Source organism: Daphnia carinata, chromosome 1, assembly GCF_022539665.2.
Source record: "Daphnia carinata strain CSIRO-1 chromosome 1, CSIRO_AGI_Dcar_HiC_V3, whole genome shotgun sequence".
Taxonomy (NCBI): Eukaryota; Metazoa; Arthropoda; class Branchiopoda; order Diplostraca; family Daphniidae; genus Daphnia; species Daphnia carinata.
In genome coordinates, this window is record NC_081331.1 from 11,266,132 (window position 1) to 11,282,643 (window position 16,512).

The 16,512-nt window shown below is 41.7% G+C and overlaps 3 protein-coding genes and 1 long non-coding RNA gene across 4 annotated transcripts; 1 reads left to right on the forward strand and 3 right to left on the reverse strand.

Annotated features, from left to right (window-relative positions):
* Nucleotides 1-1,665: 1,665 nt before the first annotated feature.
* On the reverse strand, nt 1,666-2,932 carry LOC130691457 (uncharacterized). The gene is made up of 2 exons (XM_057514412.2): nt 2,707-2,932; nt 1,666-2,517 (listed from the first exon to the last, which is right to left on the reverse strand). The coding sequence occupies exons 1-2, from the start codon at nt 2,710-2,712 to the stop codon at nt 2,152-2,154; spliced, it is 372 nt and encodes a 123-aa protein (XP_057370395.1). The 5' UTR covers nt 2,713-2,932; the 3' UTR covers nt 1,666-2,151.
* Nucleotides 2,933-3,856: 924 nt separating this feature from the next.
* On the reverse strand, nt 3,857-4,979 carry LOC130691502 (uncharacterized). Its single transcript, XR_009001239.2, has 2 exons — nt 4,178-4,979; nt 3,857-4,095 (listed from the first exon to the last, which is right to left on the reverse strand). It is a non-coding gene; the product is annotated as an uncharacterized LOC130691502 (long non-coding RNA).
* A 1,810-nt stretch (nt 4,980-6,789) lies between these two features.
* LOC130691393 (exosome complex component RRP41-like) lies at nt 6,790-8,101 on the forward strand. Its single transcript, XM_057514345.2, has 6 exons — nt 6,790-6,950; nt 7,018-7,117; nt 7,181-7,387; nt 7,577-7,627; nt 7,691-7,846; nt 7,916-8,101. Exons 1-6 carry the CDS (start codon nt 6,880-6,882, stop codon nt 8,069-8,071), a joined length of 741 nt encoding a protein of 246 aa, XP_057370328.1. The 5' UTR covers nt 6,790-6,879; the 3' UTR covers nt 8,072-8,101.
* On the reverse strand, nt 8,035-12,025 carry LOC130691249 (vacuolar protein sorting-associated protein 18 homolog). Its single transcript, XM_057514166.2, has 14 exons — nt 11,923-12,025; nt 11,661-11,847; nt 11,423-11,601; nt 11,202-11,354; nt 10,926-11,130; nt 10,739-10,854; nt 10,446-10,670; nt 10,233-10,367; nt 10,035-10,147; nt 9,858-9,969; nt 9,619-9,798; nt 9,101-9,560; nt 8,249-9,035; nt 8,035-8,182 (listed from the first exon to the last, which is right to left on the reverse strand). The coding sequence occupies exons 1-14, from the start codon at nt 11,962-11,964 to the stop codon at nt 8,122-8,124; spliced, it is 2,955 nt and encodes a 984-aa protein (XP_057370149.1). The 5' UTR covers nt 11,965-12,025; the 3' UTR covers nt 8,035-8,121.
* Nucleotides 12,026-16,512: the final 4,487 nt, after the last annotated feature.

Genomic DNA, 16,512 nt, shown 5'->3' on the forward strand with positions numbered 1-16,512 from the left:
ATAAGGGCGGATACGACCAGTTACGTGACACAATATACCTATTGAAAGTGAATGTATTTCACTCATTAACGTCCCCCTCCCCCCGCCTCCGTCGAAGGGAACCAAAGGCCTTGTCTCACACGTGTGTGACTCTCTCGATTATAGAGTGACACGCAACTTGTGGCTCTTTTTTTTTTTTGGAGATGCCCCTAGACTGAAGTAAAATATAGACACCGCCACAGGTGGGATTTCCGGAGCCCGTACATCGTTAGGGAAGACCCACTTGTTGGGCGAACCGGGTTTGAGATGAGAAACGAGTCTTTGCCTTCGTTTCTCAACGATTTTTACTGTAACACGATAGTTGCTGATGCCCATCAACAGCCTATGGGGAAGAAAGATATTGTTAGCTAACTCAGGATTTTGACCCCGAATCGAAAAAACAAAAACAAAATGTATTTCTTTTAAAGAATGTAAAGAATAAGCGAAGGAACGAACGAGGCTGCCCGACGAACAGGTTATAGAGGAAAGACGGGCGCATAAATTGCGTGGAGAAATATTCAGGTTTTTTTTTAGATGGCCAAAATTCAAACAGGAAATGCTGAGACGGCAATTGCGGAAGGAAATCCAAAGGTTGTCGCCCACCTTTTTGTAAGATGCTTTACTTCTTTTTTATTCTTTCAAAATGGCCAGGTGGTAAAGTGGAATGCCAAACGAGCCGACCTTGGACAGTCGCGTTTAACGTTCCAGCGTGAACGGGAGACAAGAAAGATATTTAGCGATGACCTATACGAATACGGCGATGCTGTGTGAAGCCGTAGGGCGTGCGGATGAACCTTCATCGCCCATTTCAAGACAATAAGCCCGACACACACACAGTTTTAACCCACGGGCCGTTTACATAGCGCGCCTTCAAATACGATATTTTCTTTTTACTACTACTGTAAATGATTACGTATGTATTCGTTCTGGGTTTGCTTAGAAGCCCCAACACCATTTTAAATAACCAGTCGGTCCTTGAGTAGAGTAACCGAGTCCTTGAACTGCCAATTCCTTCTGTTTTTCTTTTATGGGAGGAGTTTCACGCAGGGCGAGAGCCATTACCCGATGGAAATGTTCGTGATGCGCCCCTTTTCGTATCAAGGGGAAGATAACAGCAATCAACTCGTCAGCGATATGCCAGAGCAAAATCATCTTTTGTGTTAGGAGATGATATGCCCAGTTGACCAACTCAACAACGTCACGCAGTACACTGGGAAAATTGGATTTTCCTTTTTTTTTTTTTTTTATTGATTGAATATCTTTTTGAGTTCCGTGTTGACACAATCAGAATTGAAGTAATCTCGTTTCACTTTGCCCCGTTTAGAAATCCCACGCTGATGGAATTACCAGACAACGTGTCTCCGTTCTGTTGGTTTTCCTATTTTTTTATTATTACACCTGGAAATTGACAGACAAACAGAAATGAAAAGAATGCGGACATATTTGTTCATCACAAGTTTTTATTACGACATCAATTGAAATTTGTTTACATAACAAAAAAAAATTCCATCGTCCGCGGATCGACTGTAACGAAGAAAAATAATTAAAACCGTTCGAGTTGAGAACATCAACTTTGGTCACAATACATACATTAGCTGAATTTTTTTTTTTTTTTTTTTAGTTTAAGATTTTCTTTTTTTTTTTAAGTTTTCAGACAGGCAGGAATAAATAGAGATATTTGAACAAGATTGGGCAACACATACACTAACCAGGAGGGAGCGTGTTTTGGCAAAGGATTTTGTTTTGTTTCACGTTTCTCAATTTTTCCTTTGAAATTGTTTCTACCTTATGAGTCGACTCTTTTGACACGTTTCGTAGCCGTAGTAATGGTAGATCTGTACAACTCCTTTTTTTCTTTTTTGTTTTTTGTTTTTTTTTTCTTCGTTGGGTTAAGAATTTATCTTCACGGCGGCTTGTAGTTCTTCTTCCGGACTCACGTTGGCAAAAGAGTAACTTTGCGTGTGTGTTGTGTTTGTGCGTGTGTGTGTGTGTGTGGTGTAGTTTCTTCTTTGTTGTGTGCGTGTTTTTTTCTTCGTGTGTTGGTGTTTTTAATGGAAAATCAACAACGACGCTGCTAGATATACAGTGGACGAAATCTTTTCTCCTTCGACCTGTGATGTGGGCTTTTTTTCCCTAGCGGCAGAATTTCGACAGCGGCGGGCAGCCTTCGTTGGGACAGCACTCTTTGAGAATGCGGCGGATGTAGAGTAACTCGATCTCCTTTTTGACTCGGCTGCCCGACTGGTGGTCGTGGTGGTGTTTGTCGACCACTTCATCCAGCATGTTGGACGACCGGCCGACGGACGTCGGGCCGAGTTCGTCGAGTCCGAGCAGCTGGGAATTCTCGGACGAGTGGTAAGCGCACGCCCGGCGCATGATGTCGCGGACGATGCGGAAATTGCAGCCGCCGTGGCGGGCTCGATGCGCAGCCACCGTTCCAGACGCCATGTAGCTGCCGCAAACCAGGAGCATTATCCACCAGATTGTTAGACTTTTGACCTGCATTCAAAATAAACCAAACAAAAGAAAAAAAAATATGAATGAAAATAACAATTTGGGTTTTGGAACTCTGGGGCATTTGGAATTTTTTCGCAAGGCGCGTCTTTTGAATTTTCTTTTTTGCTTTTTGGTATAATTTTTTTTTTTTTTTTTTTTTTTTTTTTGATTTGGAAGAGACAGATTTAGTACCTGCATCTCGCCTTTGTATAAAGTGATTTTTCCTTTTTTTGTGTGTGTGTGTTTTGGTCTAAAAGAGAAAATACGATTGAGATCTCAAGATGGCGGTGGAGCAGCAACAGCAGCCAACTGACAAGATGGCATGCGTGTGACCAAAAGCAAAACGAGCGGGAGCGCGTCGTCGGTCGCCGATGTGTCCGACTCTGGATGCGGATGATGTTTCTATGACTTGCTCCGACGGCCGGGACGGCGCTTTAAATAAAAGAGAGCGACGGTGGCGCTGAAGGGCGGCGGCGTCGATCAACTCGGTCCGCCGTCCGTCCGGGCCAGCCCCTTTCTCTCCTCCCCATCTCTTTTCAGTTCTTCTTTTTTTTTTTTTTTTCCTACCCCACACTTTTATTCAGTCAACTCCAAGTGTCTATAATGTTTCTCTGACGCAAGCAACCCCCCCTGTCCCTTCTCCTCTTTCTTTACTGCCTCCCTTCTACGTTGCTCTCTTATTTACTCAGATAATCAATTTTCGATGCAAATTCCCCACATTATTGAAAAAAAAACCACTCGCTGTTGATTGTGCGGGTTCTGCGACCTTACGTAGCTCCGCCCATGTTGTATTTAAAACAAATAGGCCTCTAAGTTATTCCTGTTGTGGAGGTGTGATAGTGCCAAAGGTTGCGGTGATTAAAGCTACTAGAAAACCCGAAAAAAAGTAAAGAAAAAAAAAAAAAAAAAACCAGTTCATCAACAAAGTAGGAAAGACCAAAGAGAACGGCATGTGATGAGAGGGATGTCCCATCGTTAATGCCATTAGTCTACGTTTAGTTGATGCTTGACCCTTTTGAAGGCTCCGATAACTCGCGCCAACGCAACGCCAACCAGACATGTATGGGATAACCCGATCGAACTGGTTATGCTAAAGCGTTAAAGTGCGATCACGCGGTTGAAACTGCTGTCGCTGCTTCTCTTATACGACACCATCATCGTTCGTGAGAAACGATTCATTTGTGAATTTTCGTGTTGTTGTTTTTTTTTTCTTTCATTTTTCTTTTGCCCTTCTACTTGTTGTATGTAGAATAATATAATAAGATCCTTATATCAAATGGGTCAATGTTGTAAATTTCCATTTATAATTTGCCAAGTGGAGTGGAATGAAAAAGAAATAAATATAGCTTGTAGTATATTCAGCTCTCTTTGAATCATCCAAATGTAATATCAGACACGGCCAAGAAGGGGGTCGAGGATGTCGTATATCGGTCGTACAGATCGTTTGACGTGGGCTATAGATGGAGACGAGGGTAGAAGTCTGAAGGAGGGAGGAGGAGAAGTGAGGCTCTTTTAGTTGACGAGGAGCCGGATTTTTGGTCGATGACAAGGAAAGAGATCATCTTTGACCGCCTTCAAGTGCTGTGGGAAAAGAATTAACAAAAAAAAAGAGGAAGAACGAGTGGGCCTGGGCAATCTCGGTTGCGTTCCACACACTCCTTACCAAGTGTATTAAACTTGTATAAATATGCAACTATTTTCAACAATGACGTGCCGTTATAGAAGCCCTCGTTGGTATAGTGTTGCTTTTGCTTCGATGGACCGACCCAACTGAAGTTGAAGCAGTTTGAACCGGAAACCAGTTGTCCTTCTTCGAGCTGACAGACGCAACACAGCTAGAACGCAGGCACGCAACATATATACACACACACACACACACACACACACACACACACACACATGCATACACACATGGACACACTTGAGAGATCCGTGATAGTACGTGGGCACGAAACAGTGCAACAGCGTAGCAAAACGGGCAAACCAAAGAGACATAAAGAGCAGCGAGAAAGAGAGAGAGTCGACTCTGAAGTCCTCGAACTTTCAGAAAAACAGGATTGAATCGGTTTGAACTACCGAGGTGTGTATAAGAAACCAGATCAGCGGCTCTGGCTAGCGAACAAACCAGCAACACGTTACATCAGATATCCTATATATACTGTATATCTCTTTGCCCTCTCTCATGCTCCTGAATGTGTGGCTCTATAGCAAGCTGACGGGCTGCTTGGCGGGCTTGCTGGTTTGCCCTTTTAGCTAGGCTGCAAGCCGTGAGCCGGAGCTGCCTTGCAATATAGATTGTCCACGTTTCAAACTGCACTTTGTGACTTGCATCCTTTGACCAGCATGCCAAACTTTGCTTCTATTCTATCCGTTCTATAAACCACTTGTGTCGCCGAGCCACAATCGATCGATTATTTATATCGTAATCCATGTTTTCAATTTATTTTTCTTGATTTATTCATTTATTTATTTTATTTATTTTGTCGAATTCTTTTATTCCCGGCGTTTTTGACAAGGATGTCCTGATAAAAAGAAGAAACAAAAAAAAATGGCCCCTCCCAACGGTGGCGTGACGTGCTGTAGCATCATCACTCGAATATAGTCGAATGACGAAGCAGTCTCGATGTCCGTGCTCTGATTATACTGGCCGACACGAAATTGAGGTTACGGAAAAGAAGCGATACGAACACAATCAATATAGCTGGTCATTATTTTTCTCTTTAATTTGTTAAATTTTTACTCATTTTGTTGGCCTTTCATTTCAGCCTACACCCTGAGACAAACGTTAGGGTCAACATGATGTCGTTGATGAGCAACTGTAGGTTCTTTTATTGCAACAGAAAATTGATGATTTCATTTCCTTCGATTTTTTCTCCTACCAGTTTAGCTATTTCCTAACAGTTTCATAAGCTAATCTGTTTTCAGTGTCTTTCTCGATAACTGCTGTTGTTGCTGAGTCTTTTTTGTTTTCGTTGTCTTGATTGTCCTTTTCAAGATCAAGAGCAATGATGAACGGCTAGTGTTAAAAGTGAGCAGGGTCGACCTTGTCCCGCGGCCGTCTAACTTCCGTGAATGTTTCAAGTTGAGAGAAACCGATTCAAGGATTGATTAATCCTTGAGATAAGAATTTGAAGAAAAGTCCCAACAAACAAATCCAAATTGTGAAACAAAATATCTGTGCACATAGCAGCATAAGGAGTCATCGAGGAAGTGTCCCTGTTTACATAAGTAACTGGGGCTAAATTCAGCACACGATTGTGTCTTATTTTTTAAACAACTCTGACCGGCTCTATTTGCGGAACTGATCTCTACATAACGGAATGCCGCTTCGTGATATTTCCATGTGTCCCAATGCCTGGGCTACGGGGTTTCACCTTTTTTTCTTTTCTTTTCTTTCTTTAATTTCATTTTTTGTTTATTTAACGTGAAAGTTCTTTTTTAATCGCCAAAATTCAACTATGCAACACAAAAGATCAGGCAAGGTTGTTTTAAAACATAGAGATGTATTTCCAGTTTAGTCTTCAGCGGTTGGTATTTGCATATGGACGCGTCCTTGGTATTTCCCAGTAAAGAAAGGAAACAAAAATGAATGACTAGTATCACATTCGTTGCCCGTGTTGCCAAGGTTCACCTTTATTCCAAAAACCTGGTCCATCACTTGTTGTTCTAGAAAGAAAATCTCCTAAATGATTATTTGGGATTCTCAGTACGTGCCTACAATCTTGGAACGTGCGATATTGGAAAGGTAATATTGAGCGTCACTTTGGATTCGTGGCTTTTCACTTCAAAGAATCTCAAAGTAGAACTGTAGAGAGAATCTGCGCCGTCATGACGTTAACTGAACGTTCACGGTCCGGCCACTATCCACTGCCGTTTTGGCGGCGCAAAGAATCGACAGGTGTCTGCGACTTTCTCTCCTCAGGCTCGCCATCCATCTATTTCATTAGGTTGACACAGTTTTCCATATGGGGCTCATCCATTTCTGCGAACACTTCCAATTTGGCATCTTTCTCCAATACGTGTTCCCCGGTCGATTCTGATAATTGCTGAGAGAAGACCTGTACTTCTAAACATAAGCCAAGCGTCTAACCAAGTTAGCCAGCTAAACATGATCAAGTTAACATTGGCTATTCTTATCATGGGGCATACTCTCGTTTTAAATGGTAGTAAACGACGGAATTTTATAAAATGTAGTTTTGAAAGCCAAAATTTATATTTTAATTCCAAATCTGAATTCCAGTCATGCAGAGTCTCTGTGACTGGTGTGGCAACTCTGACTGTCTCGTGTGCGATAGCAGTTCGTCTGCTCCAGCACGTTTTAAAAAAACATTATTAACTTATTTAGCTGAATTAGTTATTCTAAATATGTCAGGCACTGAGCTTTTATCTGATCAAGGTTTGAGAATTGATGGACGGAAGCCGAATGAATTACGCAGGTTAAATCTTTTAGTAGTGCTTTCTTTTTCTTCTGTCGAGTGACATACGCACAATCTTTTTGTTCAGGATTCGCTGCTCGCTTGGCATTTTTGCTCAAGCTGACGGATCAGCTTACTTAGAACAGGGCAATACAAAAGTCCTTGCTGCTGTTTATGGACCACATGAAGTAGATTTCCAAGTTGTCATATGTATTCATGGGTTGTATTGCTCAATGTTTTATTTGCCATAGATTCGAGGATCAAAATCAAAGGCACTGCATGACAAAGCATTTGTCAATTGTCAGTACAGTACAGCAACATTCAGCATGGGAGAGAGGAAACGCAGGCCTAGAGGTGATCGAAAGAGCACTGAAATGTCAACTCATTTGGAGGAGACGTTTGCAGCAGCCATAAGGACTGAATTGTATCCAAGATCCCAAATTGACATATTTGTAGAGGTAATATCTTCCTTCATCTCTTATCGAAGCTTGTGTGATAAGTGTCATCAAGTTACAGCATGCAAAATGACCCTACTGTCCTGAAAACCAATTTTTCCTTAAGAGCCTATTTTCAGCTGATTTTCCTTGTCACATGAGAGTGATGTATCACATGATATGTTAATATTGGGAAATATTGTTCATTCAAAGGTCCTGCAAGCTGACGGCGGAAACTACACTACGTGCGTGAATGCCGCCATGGTTAGTACGAATAAAATTTTGGCTCGTGTAATCCGGCTAACATCAATGATTGAAATGATTTAGATGGCGCTGGTAGATGCCGGAGTTCCTCTCAAAGACACTGTTGTATCTTGCACTGCCTCCCTAGTCAAGGACATGCCTCTTGTGGATGTGAATCACGTTGAGCAAAGTGGCGGGAGTCCTGAACTGGTCGTTTCAATTCTACCGCACTCGGGAGAGGTGTTATGATTAATTTGTCTTTTTATTTGTTTATGTGAAGCATTACAAATTTTCATTTACAAATTTCAGATTGTTTACATGTCGCTAACTCAACGTTTCCACATCGACCACCTCAGTAAAGTTCTGGATACGGCCATTAAGGGATGCAAGGACATTGGCGCCATTTTGAAAGAAATTATGAAGGGGCATCTGACCAAGTTGGACACTTCATTGCAAGCCTCGTGAGAGCGAAAATAAAATGACTGGAATTTCGAATCATGAAAACGAAGCATGAATCAATCAATTGCGTTAAACGCTTCAAGGTCATCCTCCACTGTGAACGGTGCATCTATCAACCTGTAGATTTAATTAAAAGGCACGTTAACAATCAGCTCTAGTAAATTGGAAATAATTCTGATTTGCCTGATAACTGATTCGCCACATAGGACACAATCTGCAGCCATGATGTCGTCCAGATCCTGCAGCAATTGCTCACGTGAACCGAGTGAAGACGACGCTAGCGACAAGGAATCTGCATCGTTATTAGGCAAGGAGGCCAGCTCTCTTTGGAGTTCAGCTACGCGCTCTCTTCGCATTTGGCTCATGGTCGTTAAGACTCGAGGCAGAAGACAATCACCGTGGAACCGATGGCCGCAAGGAAACAGGTAAGCCGATCTAGTTAGAAGTGGGGAACGGCATAAATGGCAGTGGTCTCCTGCCTGTACGACAATCGATTTGTGTCGAAAAACTTGAATCTCATGACGCAAAGCGTCGGCCGCTTTGGTTGCCTCTTCCATCTCTTCTTTAAGCGTATCCAAATGATGGCTGTATTCTTGAAGCGATTGGCTGATTGCGTCTTTGAACAAATCGATGGTGGTAAAGTCCGGAAAGAAAGGCAGCACGTCCTCTATTTTGAGCAGGTTGCACTGCTGCAACACAGCCATGGCACGTTGAATGTCACGTTCTTTCTCCACTACGTGTCTGGCAATGCGGAGCCATAGCTTCTTGCGTAGCTCTTCGTTTTCTTCCGGCATATCGGCCGTCTGACGCGCCAACGCCGCATCCACTTTGAGAGCCATTTCTACGGCCGGTTGATAAAGCCCCATAATACGATACAGCAAGACACAAGCCTGTAATTGGCTTGTGTCAGCAGCCAAGCATAATCGTAACGCCGATTGGGCATCGTAGGGAACCGTCTTCACATCCTCACCTGTTTACGCGAATCAGATACGTTAATATAAATTGATTTAAAACGAAAGAAGAATAAACCGTTACCTTGTCCGTTGAGGTAAGGTAAGGTTTTATCCGGAGCGTATCGAATGTACAAGGAGAAGAGCAACGTATGTAAAGAGCGATCTTTACAGTTAAGCTGGCAAGCGCAGTGTTCCACGAAGCGAATAATCTCTTTGGCTAATCGGGCATCGCCGTCAGACAAGGCGGCAAAGAGTAAGGGCGTGACTCGACTCAATTCCAGGTTGTGAGCTTTGTAGATCAATAGATCAACTGTTTCTTTGGGCTGCTCCTGAAGCAACACCGGGCAGGCGTTGTAGAGCAACTCGGAATCGGAGGATTCCATCAGCACGCTCAAGGCTTCCTTGTAGTTGCGGTCCAGTAAATGTTGTTCCATGATCCGCTGGCTATCTTTGAGTTTTCCGGCCAAATGGAGTATTACATCGTGCAGCCCGTGGCTTGACAGCAAGCTGTACACGGCTCCAAGATTTGATTTGATGCATTCCTATAATTATCAATGAAAGATGTATAGGCCTCTTGACAAACCAAAAAGGTATTCGTACCATGATACGCCTTTGTTCTGTAAAACGATTGAGGGTGTCCCAGCTGCTTTGATACTGTGGACTGTCCGTCTTGATTCCAGCGTCTTTGAGCGAACCGAGCTTGCGGAGCATTAGCTCCAGCAGCCACAGAACTAGCATTGAAAGTTGCATCCGTTGATCTCCTTTCAATCGCGATGCTTTCTGTTTTTAAAATGGTTTCAATTTTTGAACTTGTTTGGTAGTTTCATGACATGATATACCTCTAGTAAAAACGCTTGAAGGGCGTCTTCTTGCTTGATTTCCATAAATTTGAGAGCTACTTCTTCAAAGGAAGCTTCAGTCTGGGCGTAAAGTTTGGCTGCTTTCTCGTATCTGCCGTACAAAGAAGCTTCATATGCAATTGTTTTTCTAACTACAAAAATTTGTTTCATACGTACTGGTGTTTACTGAGAAGATGATGAGCCTGGTGCAAAAGGACTTGCGACCTCTGACTGGCGTTGTTCCCACAAAATTGCAACGCTAGGTCGAATTGCTTTTGTTCCATGTACATCTATGAACGATATTTCAAAGAGATTTTTTTCGTTTTGATTTTTCGTTTTAGAGGGTGGGGGGGGGAGTTAATTTATTGCAAATACCTGCCAAATGTGGCGGGATTCGTCAGTGACTGTGTAACGGAAAAGAGCGTAGTCGGCGAACGACCACAACACGGGCCCTTGTTGATTTTTTTTGTTCCGTCCATCGCAAGTTAAACCGCGGAGATCTCCAAAACTCTGTGCATACCATCTCATTTAGTACGAATAAAAGAAAACGTAGATTTTTTTTTTTTTCGCACAAAAATGCTGTCCAACCTGATCGTAAGTGTCTTCGTAAACAAGTTGCTGATTAACGGTGCAGACAATTCGCAGACGGTCGTAAAAAACCATTGCCAAATGAAAAGGGGTGAGGGCCACTTCCAATGGGAACTTGTGATGCCCGCGTTTTTTGCTGATCTCCGATGGTTCTGACGACGTGTCGGGCAAGGGGTAAGGAATCATTCGATGCTGCGGGCTCAGAACGCCGTCCTTGTCTGATACCTGTGAAGTTCATATTTCGTAATTATGATAACTTTCCTGTAACGTTGAAAATGGTGGTTTCTGGGGACCTGTGCTAAGAGGACCCCATTGCCTGTCATCCAAGCAACTTGAGTCGGCTGGTCGTTGGCAAAACAAAGCCGCAAGCGGGACACGGGGAATTCACTCGGAATTTCGATGAATTTTTCTGTTATTTGTTTTATCAATTGATTTTAACAGATAATCTTGAAGCACTGGTATAATTTATCCAATTATCACCTTTGGTATTGAGATAGGCGTGGAAAATAGATTGCAATAAGGGTCTGTCGTCCATCCGATTCATGAGGTTGCCTTGGAATTGGTATAATTTTGTCATCGTAGTTATCAGTACTCCGTAGACGGATTGGCCTTCTCCTGCTGAACGCAACCGAAAGTATTCCAAACCAGTAATCATTGTAGGTGTTCCCCGTCCGAGATCGAAGACCTAAAGAAAAATTACAAGTTTCATTTATCTATCTTCCTTCTTGGGAGTAGTTCAATGGAATTTGGTTTCACTTGTTTCCAGTATATTTCACTTCCACTCTGATTGATTTCTGTTTCATAGATGAAGCCCTTAGAAGTTCCCAAAAGAATAGGACCAGTAGTTTGTCCAATGTTGGATGTGCACCATCCAACTGCTGTTATAAAATTTCCTTTGGTTTTTGTCACCTATGCATTCAGAAATGTTATTTTCTTTTCAATTCAGTTTTGGGTAGTTTATCTGATTCACTGAGTACCTGCCGTGGTTTTGCTGAGTTAGCATGAACGTAAATTAGCTCTGCATTGTTATCTTCCCGTTCTGGGTCCCTTTCCCTGTCTTTGTGCACGGCACTTACTAGGATGTGGCAGCCCGTAGGATCAACAAACAACCTTTGTATTTTGTAACCAGCTGTCAGATTTTTGTTGAGATCAAGCTCTGCGATCATGTAAAGGGTTAAATACTTTAATGGCTGATGGGCTTTTGCTTTAACTTACCATCAATATTGTCGGGTAACTGGGTATCTATTCTCAAGAGGTTGTTGTTGACCAGAACGAGCGTTATGCGACCGGACTGGGCGCACATGTGATGAACGGGATATTTAGGCTGATAGTCGACTTTCTGCTTGGCGAACATGGGCCGCTCGTTCTCCAGCAGCGTATTGATAAATACGGTCGTCCCGGCCTGTATGCGTTGACGTAACAGCAAAAGTCCATTAAAACTAACTATCCGTCTTCCTTGAAAATTACAACAGCATACCTGTTTGCTAGCTTTTTCATATTGGTCGAGGATGGACGTCATTTTTCGTTCATTCACGGCAAAGGACTGCAGCTTTCAGAATTTTTGTTTTGACAGCTGACTTGTATACACGCTCACTAGAGCCACCTATGTCCCAGCATTTGAGTGATACGTTCATCGCACAAAATCAACCAACTCTATTGTTAAAACATTATTTTATTATTAATAAGAAAACCAACGTCTCCCTCCCAACAATAAAGTAGGAAATTCTACGCGTTTTCTTTTCTCTCTACGATGATCAGTCGGGTGATTGATGAAGCCAATTCGGAATATTTAATGGGCTCCATTAGGATTCCTTTCACAAGTTAAGGTTCGGTGTATTGCTACCCCCAACTATAGGAGGAGAAAATCCATCATCTCGAATCAAGTGACATCGTTACCGCTTTTTCTATTCATTTTTTTTCCTACCCCGTAAGCGGATGCATTAGTTTCGTTTCTTCACCTTCAATGCTGATGATCACCAAGCATATGTTGCTCATCAAGGCAAAAAGTAATTTTTTTTTTCTTTTACCTTACGTATTTCTTCCCCAAAAACTTGATTATCATTATTATTATGATTTTCCCTCTTTTCGTCTCTTACCCAGAGCTCGTCACTCAGCTGCGCACGCTGCGGGTTTTAAAGATAAAAAAGCTCTTCAAACCCCAGCAGGTCTTCGTTTTGGCTCTGCTTGAGCGAGAAGATCTACCGTACGTCGAAAAGATCCATCTTGTCTTGCGACCTCGTTTTCTTTCATCCTTTTTTTTTTTCTTTTTTAGCATTTTCCCCCTTTATAATACTTTCCCCACTAGCCGGCTGTCTTCTTTCTCCACCGTATGTCTGTCTGTGCAGCAAGCATTGGATGTTATTTTATTATTTTGTACACTATTTTTACGAGTGAAACCGAGGAACGCTAAAGAATAGATATTGCACAAGTTATTTCTCTCCCGTTGGAGATAAATGAAGGGGTAGGAAAAAAAAAAGAACGAAAAAGATGGTGCACCCTGTGAAACACTCGTGTTTTTTTTTTTTTTTTTTTTTTTTTTTTCAAAGCAACAAATATGACACAGACAGAGTGATACTTGGAAAGTATATGAAGTGTTTCCATATTTAATATTACCGGTGCCGTAAAAGCGTTGATGGATTTCCCCTTGCCCCGTTCTCCGATAATAACAGCACGCTAGGTGATAGAAAGAAATGAGAAGAACGTATTATTATGTCCATCTGTATACCGAAATATAGTGATGAGACATATAGTCAACACTCGTGAGGTACGAGAGAGAAAAGGAAGAAGAAGAAAAAAAAAAAAACTAATATCTTAAACGAGTCGCAATTGTTCAGGTCCCAGAACTCGATGGCTATTTGCTCATTGTTGTCCTTCGGGGGAGGGTGTCCCAATATCCGCTCCATCTTTGTAGCTCGTAATATTTGCTTGATGGGCGGCGTTGGGTACATACTGGGATGGAAAAAAAAAGAAGAAGAAGAAAAACGGACAGATTGACAGGAATGAAGGACAACGTGTTGTTTCTCTTCTTTTTACTTTTGACAACATTGCGGATTCGATCGTCAGTTGTCTATACGGACGGACAGCCAAGGCAGGAAAGAGAGGCGGTGCATCGGAAGCAATCAGCCATTGCGTATAGATGTATGGAATAGACAGACAGAGAGAGAAATAAAAGAATCCATCAGTGCCAGCTTCAAGATCCTGCGATGTCTTTGCGACCCCCTCTCTCCATCTCCCAGAATGATGTTAATAGATCTTTCTTCCTTTGGCGTTCATTTCTTTTTTTTTCTTCTTCTTCTTCTTCTTTCCCCCCTTGGGGCTGTTGTTCTTGTTGTTGTTGCCCCATCTATATCAGAGTAAAGAAAATAGGCCTATTGACATATCCAAGGGAGGAAAAAAACAAAACAAACACCAACACCTCCTGAACAATCGATCTGATGTTGGGGTGTTCACTTGGCTGTATCTGACTGAAAAAAAAAAAAAACAAGGAGGGGAAGAAAAAAAAAAGGACCTTAATGTCTTCGACGACGTAGCAAAGCTCATCGCAAGTCTTTTGAAGTTCCGCCCATTCGATCGGTAACAGAAGCGTCCATATCAGCAGCATCGCGCTTTTTTTCTTTTTGAATGCCCCAACATATCAAGTGTTGGAAAAAGGGGGAAATGTACAGATTACGTAGTTAAATGAAATAGGCTGCGTTTATATATATGTACCCCCGTGCGGGACTGGTCATTCGGCTAATCAATCGATCCTTTCAGACCAGCCGATTCACTAGGGAATCTTTTTTTCTTTTTTTTTGGACCTACATTTTGAATGTGATGCGGTTGCTGGGCCTATGGTATCTGTAACACATCGTGAAAGGAGAGGTTGTGGCCGTACTTTGGACGTTAATGGATTCGTGGAACTTGCCCTCGTCGACACCTGACTCGACCCAGGAGAGCACACGAAATTATCGGCGGGAACTGACATCCGCTTTTTTCTAAGCGTTGTTGAGTTTTATTTTTATTTTTTTTTTTTTTCTCTTCTCTCTCGTTGCTGGAACCGATTTTCTTTTCATCTTCTTTTCCTCTGCGTTTCTTATTACTTACGGTTCGCACAACTCCAGTATTCAGAACTTCGCGTCGCTGTAACACATCCCTGTGTCACTGCGTCGCGTAGATCGGATCAGCTTTCAAAAAACCACTGGACTGGAAATCGACGCATTTTATTTTATTTTATTTTTTTTTTTTGAAAAATGATTTCGTTTTTTGAAATTTGCGGACAGACAAAAAAATAGGAAGCGGAATATTTCTCTACTGCGAACTAAACCTTGTCATCCGTACACACGACAGTGAGAGGTGCTCAGATCTAACGTACATTTGCATGCGAACAAACATCCCGAGATAGAAAACCTTTTTTTTTTTTTTCTATTTTCAAATGATAAAAAGAAAATAGAAACAAATTTTCTTGTCAAAAATGCACATCGAGGCAATCCCTTCTACTGTAAAGTAGCCAGGAAAAGAAAAAAAAAAAAAATGTGAGAAATAAGGAATTGATAATATTCTTATGTTGTGCGTGTAAAGTCTCGTGAGAACTCAACCGGCTTGAAAGTCTTTTCCTTTTTTTTTTTTTTTTTTTTTTTCAATAAGAGTCTTTTCCATTCTTATTTCGTATAGATTTTTTTTCCCCCTTCTTCTTCTCCATGTCAGTCTCTCCCCCCTCCACTGATGGATTTTTATGTTACAACGTGAGTCGAGAAGAGTTAAGAGAAAGAAAAAAAAAAAAGAGTTAAGACATTTACAGAGAAAAAAAAAAGATAAGAGACGGAGTTAGAAATACTGAAAAAGAAGGGAAGGCGGAGTCTTGAGCAATTCAACATGATTGGGAGACTCAATCCAAATGTGTTTTTTTTTTTTTTTTTTCGGGAAAGAAAGGGGGGGGGGGTTTCCACCCTTTTCTCGATCTATCTCTTCGGACTGCTGTCTTAGACGATAGTTACCATCATTGCTAGATAGAGGGGTCCGGAAGAGGTCGGTCGGATAAAGCCCGCAATGGATATAGCCATCCGTTGCAATATAGCGCACATACAGCACAAACGACGTCCGGTTCCACGACGAATGTCAGGAAAGAGGAGCTGAAAATAATAAAAAAAAAAGACACACATATACACACACAAAAAATTGCAATCCACATCTCCTCTAATTTCTTTTAGAAATAAAAATAGCCTTAAATTACAAAGACAAAGTATTAGAAGAATCCGCACAAATTGTAATGACCGTTCTCTTTTAATCCGTGCGGATCAACGGAGAGAGCCCTTCGCTCGCACGATATAATCCCGCGGATTAATGTATTACAAGAAAAAACAAGGAGAAAAATATAGAGATGGGGAACGATAAGCGTTCAATATAGGACCTCTCTATATACTCCATATATAATACATAATCTTAGATGATGATTGTTATTATTATTTTTTATGAGGGATGGACACGGATGGCGGAACTTTGCCCGGCTGCCGCGATCCACATCACCGAACGAATGCACGTCGCCCGGTTGAATTAGCATCGCTAGCGTCCACTGTTGCAAAAGAAAGATGAGGGCTAACATCTCGGATTTTTTTTTTTTTTTTCCAGTAACAGTTCCATGGTGAAAGAGCCATCCAAGTGTAAAAAAAAAAAAAAAAAAAAAAAAGAAGAAGAAAAGGGGGGAAGTTACAAAGGAAACGATAAGAGCCTACATCCTATGGCGATCATCTTTTGTGTTCTTTTTCATGTTTTTGTTACGTCACGAAAGCAAAAAAAAAAAAAAAAAAATGGGGTTGGTGTTTCGCAGCTTTTACGTCATTTTCTTGTTCAGTCCGTTGACAGTGTCACGAATCAATTGCAAACAATGTTTGCTTTTTGCGGGGGGGGGGGGGGGGAATAAAATCCTTGTGTTAAAAAAAAAAAATGGACGGGGAAATGATAAGACGATTCTGAAAAGAAAAATCTTATAGATACTTGTACAGAAAGAATTGATGGAAGGATATATGGTGGATTGCGGGGGGAATGAAAAAAGAAAAAAAAGAAAAATAAATAAATGATATCATCCAGCATT

Bases quoted from the DNA above. Each gene is read 5' to 3' on its own strand.
- LOC130691249 (XM_057514166.2), bottom strand. From the start codon at position 11,964: ATGACGTCCATCCTCGACCAATATGAAAAAGCTAGCAAACAG. The intron at 9,970-10,034 runs GTACGTATGAAA...TTTGTACGGCAG, and splicing joins CATCTTCTCAGTAAACACCA to ATACGAGAAAGCAGCCAAAC. The intron at 9,036-9,100 runs GTAACGGTTTAT...TCGCGTAAACAG, and splicing joins ACCTTACCTCAACGGACAAG to GTGAGGATGTGAAGACGGTT.
- LOC130691393 (XM_057514345.2), top strand. From the start codon at position 6,880: ATGTCAGGCACTGAGCTTTTATCTGATCAAGGTTTGAGAATTGATGGA. The intron at 7,118-7,180 runs GTAGATTTCCAA...TATTTGCCATAG, and splicing joins CTGTTTATGGACCACATGAA to ATTCGAGGATCAAAATCAAA. The intron at 7,847-7,915 runs GTGTTATGATTA...TACAAATTTCAG, and splicing joins TTCTACCGCACTCGGGAGAG to ATTGTTTACATGTCGCTAAC.